The sequence below is a fragment of the Equus quagga genome, chromosome 5 (assembly GCF_021613505.1).
Source record: "Equus quagga isolate Etosha38 chromosome 5, UCLA_HA_Equagga_1.0, whole genome shotgun sequence".
Classification (NCBI taxonomy): domain Eukaryota; kingdom Metazoa; phylum Chordata; class Mammalia; order Perissodactyla; family Equidae; genus Equus; species Equus quagga.
In genome coordinates, this window is record NC_060271.1 from 138,404,118 (window position 1) to 138,415,868 (window position 11,751).

The 11,751-nt window shown below is 45.5% G+C and overlaps 1 protein-coding gene across 7 annotated transcripts in view; it reads right to left on the reverse strand.

Annotated features, from left to right (window-relative positions):
• Window positions 1–10,659: 10,659 nt before the first annotated feature.
• Window positions 10,660–11,751, reverse strand: part of SNTG2 (syntrophin gamma 2) — a 319,099-nt gene continuing 318,007 nt past the window's right edge. For all 7 annotated transcript variants that reach the window (XM_046660432.1, XM_046660431.1, XM_046660434.1 and 4 more), the window contains one exon: window positions 10,660–11,345. In XM_046660432.1, the coding sequence (XP_046516388.1) occupies window positions 11,214–11,345 (132 nt within the window). In that variant the 3' untranslated portion in view covers window positions 10,660–11,213. The remainder of the gene's footprint in view (window positions 11,346–11,751) is intronic.

The following is an 11,751-nucleotide window of genomic DNA, read 5'->3' on the forward strand; positions in this document are numbered from 1 at the left end:
AGAGTGATTAAGAGCTCAGTTGATGGTACCAGCTTACCAAAGTCCAACATCTCTGAAACCTGGCTAAGGGAGGACAGCATCTGTCTTGCAGAGCTGGTGTGAAGATTGAATGTGATGGTTCACACCATGGACGTAGCAAAGCACTTAAAACCAAACAAACGAAATTCTGGAAGGAGTGGAAACAAACCAATTGAAACGAAAATTCAGACTTGCATTGAAGCACACATGCATTTGTAAAAATGAACTACAAGCAGGAAATATGCAGAAGCCAGTCTTCAAGATGGCTTCCAAGGATCCTTGCTGCCTCCCATATTCTTGCCCGTGTCGTCACTGCCCACACTGACCCAGGTTTGGTGGGTGGGACCAAAAGAACACAGCCTTCTGCAACCTCCAAGACCAAGAGTTGAAAGGTGTTGAGACTCTGCCCCTCGTGGATCTTTCACTCGGGGCAGGGAGAAGAAGTGAGGTCCCACAGTCGAGAGCCAACGCAGGAACAAGCCCCCTTGGAAGTGGGTCCTGCCCCAGTCAAGCTTCAGATGGCGCAGCTTAGACAATGCCTTGACCACAACCTCATGGAGACCCCAAGTTCAGAAATGCTCTGCAACACCTGGCCCACCACAAACAACTCTGGTGTTGTGGGCTGCTAACCACGGGGCCACATGTTATATAACAATGGCTGACCAGCATGGTGCTCTGGAAGGAGAGTCGGCAAACCTTCCCAGGGCACAGGGTCCGTGGACTACTCAGCTCTGCTGCTGCGAAAGCAGATAGAGATGAGACACAAGCCAGTGAACACAGCCATGTTCCAACAAAACTGTGTTTACAGAAACAGGCATGGAATCTGATTTGGTCCACAGGCTGCTGTGTGCTTGCTCCTGCTCTCAAGTAACTTAGAGGCACTTACCAACTTAGCAAAAATGTAGACAACCACGTAAATTCTTTATACGCTGAGTTTGCAACTAGACGGTAGGAGTCAAGAGTGACAAATTACTTTCTGAATAAAATGTACTTAAGTGGACCCCAGCTCTCACCCTGAAATGCCGAGCTGTGGGTCCAGCTCCATCTTCTGAGCACTTCCACAGTTGTACTACCTTTCTGAACTTTTCCTCTAGGCGGGAGAAAGCCTTTGGTGGCTAAGTTGACATTAATTTCAGCCGTTCTAAGGACACAGGATCTGAAACCAATAAGGCGGAGCCGTGCCCCGTCCTGTGGCCTAGTCGTGTCCTTTTTTGGATCTGTCTGGGGTCATTTTGATCTCTTGCAGAGGCAGAGAAAATCCCTATTCATAAAGAAGAGGGCCATGTGACATTCCTACAATGCCGCCTGCCAACCTCTCATCTCTGCTTCTGAGCTTCCTAAGAGCAGGGCTTTGCTTAGAGGCACAGAAATCCCTGGAGTCACCTTGAAGCTGACTTCTGGGAATGGCTTTCATAAACCACAACAGCTCATCACAGAAAGAACAGTGGTTCCCACATATTAATCTTGTAGGGCTCACAAAATGCACCCCAAAATCTATGCATTAAAGACCGCATTCTAGGGCGGGCAGGTTTTTCTCCGTGTGAGTCAAGATGAAGAATTACCAGACATGTCGACCTGAAGGACAGCAGGGATGTTGGTTGCCTGAAGGAAACACTGTGGATGTTCTTTCTGCTCTGCATTTGCTTTGAATTCTAATCGTAAAGGAACAGTATATTTCAGGAGAAAAATTGTTGTAAGGAAAAATATATATTATTTAGTACTTTTCTCTCTTACTGTGGTGTGAATTTACTGTTAGGGATCAATAAAATATATATCCTATTTCCCAACCAAATTCTGTATTATCCATTTTGCCATTTTCAGAATAAAAAATGCATTTTTAGGAAAATCATCTTCAGTGTTTTTATGCTGTTGTCATGCTCAAAGCCCTTGGAATTGTTTTTCTTAGAAATGTGAATTTGATTTTCCTTTCATTGCCAGGAGCATTTAAGTTTGTTCAGCTTTTAAAATAATGCCATTAAGTCGATGTGAGAACGTTGTTTCTCGTTCATCGCCTCTGCTCTTACTTCACAGAGAGGGGCACAGCATGAGGAGAGGCTTGGCCGTGGGTCTGAGAGTCAGACGATGCAGCAGTGGTCCGTATGTGATCCCTTTGCCTTGGAGATGTGGCTCAGTGTGCGCTCCTGTCCCCTGAGCTGCACATGAGACAAGGAGGGCTCAGGGCCGGGCACAGGTAGCTCCCAGAGACCTTACATCAGCCCTAACGTCAGCCCCCATTGGGTGTGCCTGTGGCTCTTCAGGGCTCTGAATGCCCAGGGCACTGCTGTGGGCACTGTGAGGACCATGTCCAGCTTCAGGAGGATTGCCGTTTCATGATAATTGAAGAGGTAATCAGGGGTCAATTTCTAAGCAAAATCGGAATCTCCAGGGTTACAACCCAATAACTCCTTAGTAACGTATTTGATCAAATCAAACAGACCTGTTAGGAGCCTCCCTGGTGGATTGTTTGAAAGAGCAGAATGACTGGCCAATCCAGTTTGCATCGATTTGTGTGGTAGCTTTCACTTAAAAGGAACAAAAAAGGAGGGGCACTTTTTGATTAAAGCACTTGGCACTTGACTGCCTGTTTGGAAATTAGAACTGAGTTTTCTGTGTTTCAGTTGCAAAGGGAGGTGCCTCCGGAAGGACTGGCTTGCACGGCAGGCAGAGCGGGGAGGGTGGGTCTTCACCCATGACCTCTCCAGAGAGCGCTGGTGTCGTGATGCAATTAAGTGGGCTGTTGGCCCTTGAAGGAGTAGACGGTGCCTCGCTCATCTTTCCATTTCCAGAGGTGAGGACAACGTATGAGCCAATGAATGCCCCACACCCAACAAATGTAGGACACACCCACTGAGAACCCATTCAACACCTAACACAAGGGAGACCACTCAGGGACACTAAGGAGTCCTGAATGGAAGGCTGTCCCAGCCTTACTGTCCTGAATGAGAGAAATATCCATTATGCACAACTGAAAAATCCTCCTGTTTTCTCATCTCTTCCACAAAACGACTACTTTTCCTTATCTTCTACTGGAGAAAAAGTACAACTATTGGCCAAATCTTTTATATAATTTTAACTCATACTGCATTTTAGAACTGTTAGGTATATTTATTAAAAGAAGGGAATTGAATAGAGTTGTGGTTAGCATGTAGCTTGAAGAAAAACCAGAAATAGGATGTGGAACCAGAAGCCTGAGGAATCTGTATAGCGTTGGAAATAGTAACTCCTGACTCTGAATATGTTTTCATGTGAATGGTGGAGAAGCTGTAAACAAAAATAGATTCTCTCTTTCATCATCAAGGTACGTTTCTTAATTCACCAATTTCCTACACTAATGTAGATCTAAGTTGAGATCTGATTTCTATCTTCTTCCTGTTTTATCAGCCTTAAGCAATGCATGATCAAAGTAATTTAATGCAATTTTATTTATGACAGTTTTTCTTTTTAAAAAACTTGAAAATTGGATAAAAAGGATGAAAAAACTCACTAACCAACATTTTTTTAAGAATTTTTTAAATCTGTAAGCATCTATTTAAAAGGTAAATCCAGAAGGAGGTGACATCAGCATTATGGCAGAGTGAGTGCTTCCCTTAGACTCTTCCCCCAAAGATACAAAAATAAGGACGCTCATAAATCAACAGAGGACATTCACACAACTCAGTAGACGTCTGAGATTCTCACGCAGCCATACGTTTGAAGGTGGAGGTGCTGGCCCCCTAGGAGGAAGTGGAAGGAGGCAATGGGATCTCCTCTCCCTCCTTGGCAGCAACCCTGAGTGTGGGCCCGTGTGTGGCTCTGAGAAAAGAGGAGGCAGGAGTGTCTCTCCGTGGGCACACCTTCTCTCTCCAAGTCCTCTCACAGCCCGTGGGAAAGCCCCACACAGAGGAGGCTAAGCTATGGTGGGGGTGTCTTCACTAAGCCAGCACCCCAAGAGAGCAGATGGCAAGAACACACCAGGGGTTGTGCAAGCAAAAGAAAGACAAAATAGTCCCATTTGCAACAATAAGGATGGACCTTAAGGGTATTATGTTAAGCAAAATAGGTGAGACAGAGGAAGACAAACACTGTATGATTGTACTCATATGTGGAAGATAAACTGACACATGGACAAAGAGAACAGATTACTGATTACCGGGGGGAGGGGGTGGGAGGTGGGTGAAAGGGGTAAAGGGGCTCACATACATGGTGACTGACAAATAATAATGTACAACTGAAATTTCACAATGTTAGAAACTATTATGACCTCAATAAAATAAAAATAAATTTTAAAAAGAGATATATCTACAAATTAAAGGGCTCGCCTTTTTAGTGGTGATTCTTTCCGAAGAATTTGCTTGTCAACATTTTTGCATAAATGTTTTCAAGTTTTCTGAGTTAAAACTTAGAACCCTCATAGCTCCAGCATATAGTTTTACCGGATAGGAGAAACTAAACACAGCAGAAATTGTTTCCTTGATGTATTGTGGGTTAATAAGTCTGTAACTCAGTTGGAAAATTCATATCTATGTCTGAATAACAACAAAAGATTAACTCAGCCAAAAAATTCAGCCAGTTCAGTAAAAACAAAAAGCAAAAAACAGCAATAACAGAAACATGGAGCTGGCTGGGGGCATCCTGTAGCTGGAGTGACGATTTCTCAATGAGGTGACCAGATGTCTCTGTCAGCTAGGAGCCGATGACAGGACCTCAGTGAAGGGAGCTGACTTGAGCTGGATGAGCATTTCCCGGTTTGCTACCTTATACTTCATTGCATTTCCAATGGTTAGGATGTAAGAAAATGTCTGTCCAGACCTTTGTTCCTCCCAACCTTGTGAGGATGAAGCCATTGCTGAAATCTTTACTCTGAGAGAAGTTTGCTGAAAGAGGCATCCAGCTGACTCATCTGTCCCGAAGCTCTCGTGCGTCTGTTTCTGTGTGCACAATACGTCTTCAGGATTCCCTGTACAAACTGGTGCTCCAAATTGGGAAATGCGGCAAAGACTTTTGCCTCGTTTGCTCACTGCCTCACTCCCAGTTTAGAATGCTTGTTGGTTGGGGAAAAATATTCCTCTCATGGTTCAGAGAGCAATCGTTTGAACCCCTGGTCCCATCATGAGCTAAACCAGAGCTGATCTGAAAGGCTGAGCATGAGAAAACTGCTGATTCTGTTCCCGTTTCTTCTCAGCGCTGTTCTACCTGAGTAGCCTAAACATAAACAATGGGCAGATACAAGGGAAAGGGGGAGAAGAAAGTTAACAGGGCAGATGACAAACGGATTTGTTTTCTCCATTAGGCTTAAAAGTCTTCAAATGCTGTTTTCCTTCCCAAGGGGAGAAAAGAGTTCTACGCCCGACACAGGCATTTTTACACCCATCTGCATAAAAACTGTGCTAACGTACAACGCTCAGCATATTCTTTGGGAATTTGAAATGGATGATGAGACATGTTGCAGGGAACAGCTTATTTTGTCTTTTTGAATATCATTTATATTTTGCTGGAATATTTTGAAGCCATATATATTCATCTCACAATTGTTTAGGATTTTTTTCACCATCAAAAATTGTATGTCAGTGTCCATGTTGGAATACGCGTGGGCCTGGGAACTTAAATTATCAGTTGACCTTTGAAATAAATGATACGAGAAAAGCCCCTGAGGCTGGATGCCAGACACGGAGTCATTTCTACTGCTGTGCAAACACTGCCTCAAACTCTCCTGTCTGAGTCGTGGACAGTAGTTTATGGTTAAATATCCTGCATATATTGGGTATTCATCAGTACTTTTTAAATGAAAATAAATGTCCTCTAGGACAAAACTGAGTAACCTGGATTTCAGAAAGTCACACAACCTGGCTCTCAGTAAGTCCTGCCCAGGCTTTCAACACTTGGAGAGAAAAAAATAATAATTTAGTAGAGATACTGTGCCCGGTACATGTGAAAACTCAGTTAGATTTATGTTCTTCCTTCCTGCTATGGACTGAATGTTTGTGTCCTCCCCAAATTCCTGTATTGAGGCATAACCTCCGATGTGATCTGTTAGGACGTGGGAGGACCACGCAGTCATGAGGGTGGACCCCAGGAGTGAGATTAGTGTCCCTATCAAAGACCCCCAGAGAGCTCCTGCACCCCTTCTGCCCTGTGAGGACTCAGGGAAAAGACGGGGTCTATGAACCAGGAAGAGGGGCCTCACCAGACACCGGATCGTCAGCACCTTGACCTTGGACTTCCCTCCAGAACCGTGAGCCACGACCGTCTGAACCTATAAGGCCCCCGCACCCCATCTATGGGGTCCTGTTATAGCAGCCTGAACGGACTGAGACACTCCCGTCCAGACTTCCAAATGTGCGCTCTGCTTTATCAAGACGGAGGAGATCGAGTGATGTGGGTATTGCCTTCGAGCTTTCAAACAAAAACACACAGAAAAGAAGACTATGATATAACCCAGTTTGTGGAAATCCTGCTGAGGTGGTCCAACCACTACACAGTCTGTGAGTTGTCCTGGGCTATAAAACAAACCAGCTTCCTAAGTGCGCTGTGAGAGTCTGTAATTCCTGACGTGTGGCGGGGAGCTGTATTTTATACGAAGCACGTCATATCACAAACGATTGTTGACATGGACCCAGTGCGTCGATGTCCTTCTGAGGCCTGGTGCCCAGAACAGGGTGCTGCAGCCCACATGCAAATTGCCCCGTGGGGGGCATCTTGCCACTGTCTCCTTTGTCCTCTCGTCGTCTTTCACCCCAGGCCCCCCGAGACCACGTGAGCTTTCTCAGCAGCGGTGCTGTTGGCCATCGCGGCTCGTGAGCTGCACTAGAGTGCGGCCTTGGGCCTCCTCGTGGCTGAGGTCGCAGGACCCGCCACAGTGCGTGGACTCACTCAACATTTCACAGCTCTGTGGAATGAATGAAACCAATATCATGCTTTCACCTCAGACCTCCACATTTTCCTCACAAAAGCTACGGCTGAGTTTGCCTCGGGTCCCCTCGAATTTATAGACGGATTGTTTTTTCTAACTTAAGTGCAGTACTGTCTTCTAAAGCACACATTGTGTTAGTTTTACCCCAGGGTTGCACACTGCTAAGAGCTGTACAAAATTTTTCTGTGCGTTTCATCCAATTGTCTCTCTCTTCTTGACTCCGCTGTGTTCTTGACGTGTGGCTCGGGCACCTTCAGTCCCCAACGGTAAACCTGCAGAGCCATGGCGTCGTCCAACCCCATCACGGGCCGTGCTGGGAACGCCTCTCTGAGATGAAGTCCTGCGTCCAGAGCACTCTCATTTCGGCCAGGGGCTCGTCACAAACAGAGGAACGCCGCTCCGAGAGAAATCACGGTGGGTGTCAGCGACCACTGCATCTCTGTCTAACGTGTTCACTAACTCAGGAGGAACGGAGTTTCATGGACAAGCACAGCCCTGCAGACAGTGGGCACTGGGTCAAACGCAACATCCCGCCTTTCCTACATCACTGAGGGCCTCCACCCACAGGTCTCACAGGAGCTCAGAGTGAGGCTGTGACGAGTGAGGCCAGAGGCACCAGTGTTCCCATTCCACATGCGAGGAAAAAATGATAGCCAATTCTCCACACAGCTTTCAATCTCGCTAGTTGTCAAGTCAGAATTGGGATGAGTTCTAAGTCCTAAACCATCGAGCTTCGGCTTTGACGTCCTATATGCACTAAGCAGCATGTGAAGGGCATGTTGGAAACCAGAGGGATGCATTGTGAACTAGCCACTGTCTGTTCTCCTGTCCCAACTCCGAAAAAAGGAAAATAGTGATAACAATAGCAATAATAATAAGAACTGGGTAGTCTGCCAGTCCTACACCTGGGTCAAAAGAATGTACCCTCCTTGTTGTGTGTCTGGGTGGATGACAATCAAACGGCCATCACAGAGGGCAGACAAGGAATTCACAGATGTGTGATCACTAGAGACCGTCAGTACATTAGAGGTTTTAAAACCAGTTCCCAGAAATTGCCCACAGGGACAGGAGAACCAACACAGCGCTCATGCTGTGTCTAGCGTTTCACAGACACTTGTGCGATATGCTGAGCTTCCTAAAGGCTGAGAACACAAACACTGCGTCCTGCGTGGTATCCGTAATCCAAGGATTATAAGAGCTTAGCTGGTGGGACCACACGTCACACACAGAGACCTCAACCTCAGTCAGAGATTCGGAGAGACCTGTTTTTATTCTGAGGATAATTTTTTCCAAACTCTAAACTCAAATGAAGTTAGATTTTTTCCCTCTGAGGTCACTAAAAGTGAGACCATAAGATGAGAAAAATGAAGCCACGTGGACATTTCAAATCCTCCTGACGTCAGAAGGGCCCGCTGCCGTCTCAGCACTCTCGTCAGAACCGGAGCGTGCTCTGCCGTCCCGGGACGAGACCACGATTCTGGGCTGCGACTGAGTCTCACCTGATCTTCACCAAACAGAGGTGGTGCTTTGCTTGTCCCCTTCGGTCGGAGTTCAACCACTTACAGCCCAGGGTGCTCTGTAGGCGGCGTCTGCGGAGGAGGCACAGACCCAAGTATCAGACAGGGTGTGCGCCGCCCTGCACGGTAAAGGTGAGGAAATACCGTCGTTGCATTTCCTCGCCTTTTAGGATTTCGGGCATTTGCCAGTTTTCCTCCTATAAGACCTAATGAAACTTCGGGATGAATATTCATCCACCGGTGTCTCAAGGGGAATTATCCGCTCAAAACAATATTCCGCCAAATGCCTGCGTACAGATTCTAAATTAAATCAGGATCAATCACTTGGATTAAGACACCTTCCAAAATAATGTATTTTTCTCTTTTACTAACACTTCGTCAGTGACAAAGTTTTCTGTTTTTATGGTTCAAATGGGATATAAAATGTACAAAAATGAAACAAAGGGAGACCGGGCCCATGTTTATGAGATAGCGGTTACTATTTTCCCAGAAGGGGGGCAAAGACAAAGCTGGCCATCCTCGTGGTCTGGTTCCACCGCCCCATGGCAGGGGTGTGACTTCTGGGAGTCAGTTTACTCGAACAGTCACGGAATGTGTGCAGGGCGACACCATGCCAGGACTCACAGGAGGCCCGGTGCCTCGGCTCACGGCCAGCTCCGCAGACCGTGGCCTCAGAGGGTGGGCCGCCCGTCAGCCCCTTCCTCATCTGGACAGGGCAGGACTGTGCCTGCGCCCAGGTGGGTGTGTGCGCCCCCAGCACAGTCTCCAGCATGGTGAGTGTTCAGCACACGCACGGGAATCTGCAGGTGGTTCCCACTGACGTCTAATGAGCATACAGACTGAGCACATTGGAGGACTAACTGCGTATCCCGAATGAAAAGATAATTTCTGACTCAGGAATCACCCATCCCCGATGGAGAGGCTGGTGAGAGAAGCAGCCAATGCTCTCGACAAGGTCTGTTTTCAAAATGGGGCAATAATTGTCATTTTACCCCTCCCCCCCAGGTCTACACTGGAGGAGCAAGGCTGGTGCCCTGAGAAACGTGGCCTCACATGTTTGCAGCACCTCGACAGCGCTGTGCGGCAACGTGACAGGCGCAGCACTAACGTGAGGGGAGGGAGCTGTGGGCACTGGGCTGCCTGACTCATTTCCATCAGAAAAGGCTTCACTGTTTTTTAATTAAAAAAGTGTGCATTTTTCAAAAAATTGTGTATGTATACAAATATGAAAATAAATTTTAGTATTGACTTTTCCTGGGAAATATTATTCTTTTCATTATTATCCAGTAAAGGTACATTTTTAAAGCTCTGCATTTTTTTCATGAAAACAACAAAGAAAGTCTTCGCAATTTCTTCAATCTTTAGCGTAGAACACCTTCTATTTTTGAGTGCATTTAGGCTCTTTGGCATAAGGGAAGAAAACGAGGATCCTCTGAATTTGTAGATCAAAATATCCATACAGGAGCGACACTGGAGAAAGCGAGATTCTCAGCTTCATCTCTTTCAGTTGGTTCATATTTCATAAAATTCTGACTCCTTTTGCTATTAATAGTAATAGGAATTTTCAGCTTAAACAAAAGCATAAACATCTGTACAGAATTGTCTGACACTCTGTGCACACCATTCTCTTAGAATTATTACTTAAAATTCACTGTAAATGCTCTGTTTGTGTTAAAGTCTTCCATGGAAGCCATTCAAATGTAGAAGGGAATTTTATATATAATATATAGCACATATATTACATATGGATAGATATCTTCTAAAAGGAAGCATATAATTCAAACACATATACAGCATCGATTATAAATATTTGACATGCCGTAAGTCAAAATGGTTCCTTCTTCCTAAACATCAGGTCCACAGGGGCGGGTGGGCGGCAGGGAACCAGGAATAGTCGCTGGGATCTCCCTGCCTCGTGGGCATCAGCCCGCCAGCATCGCACCTGTGCCTCCAACAGGCGCTGCTCGAGCATCCGCCTCTTCTCTTAGGATTGTTCCCCGTACTTTACTTCACAGTCTGATGGTTTTATTTTCCTCCTGTACTTGCAACCTTGAGAAACGAGTACCTGATCTTGACTTTTTCTGACTACAGTCTGTAGCCCTCAAAGAAAATTCAGGAGTCCATTAAATTGCTTTTAATAACAAAAATAGAAAGTGGACCTTCTCAGAAGTAATAAACAACGTGAGAAACAAAGAAAGGAAAATAGAGCTATACTTTGTGAATCGGGAAAATAATTAAAATTAGCATTTAACTGACATATTATTTAATTACATAAAAATCAATTTATAAATATTTAATATTAGAGTGAATTCCCTTTTCCCACATATTACTTCTGCTCATTTCTCCAATAATCCCTTTACTCAGCCTCCTCCTTGAGAAAAGGGGAACGCTAACAAGCCGGATCCAAAGGAAACACTTTCCTTCCCGAGGAGAATAAACTGGTGAGTTCTCAGTATTTTCTACTGTATATTTTATGAAAATAAAGTCTGGCTTTTACCACTGTGGGAAGCAGAGTGTGTGGTATTGGTGCCACTTTCACGTAATTTGGAGAACCGCCAGGGACACGATTATTTCCCGAGGAAACTGAGCTCGTTCCCCGGAGCTCTGCCAGAACAGAGGGAGCTTGGTCAGACGGAAGGAGTGCGACTCGGCTCTGGAAACTAGTGACCTATTTTATTGGTATCACAACTATAGGCTCATTATAAAACCCCACAAAGTTGCAATTTGTGCAGGAAAGATTCGTTTCTTAAGAAAATAATTTAATTTTCAGCACTCCACAGAAGCACAGTTCAGTTGCTGCACATGTATTTTCGTGCGACACTCTGACTGTCTACAAAGGCGGGGTCCACGGAGGCCACCTTCGCTGCTATGAAGGAGTGTACGCAGTGCAAGACAGCCGTCAGATCCTGAAATTCGAGTTCCTGTAGGAAAAATGAAATGTGTGTATTAGAAATATTAGAGAAACACATTACAAAAATATTTTACAAGTTCTCTACTTTGTAAACTCCAAGAAAGGTAAACCTAGATTGAATTCCTTATTTTCTGGAAACTAAAATAGGTTAATACTCCTTTCCTTTATCTGTCATCTTAACCTGACCTGTGCCGGGTCTGAAGTCTCCTCATCAACAGTGCACGGTCTCAGTCCTCATGAAAGCCTGGCTGGGTCAGTGCTCACGGCGATGCTGTGACACGGATCTCAGCACAGCACAGCTCACAGGGTTCACAATTCAGTGGAACTAATCATTGTGCTTCAGCCCTGTGTGTGTGCAAGTGTGCACGTGCATGTGTGTGCCTGTGTACACCTGTGTGCCTGTGCCTATGTGTGCC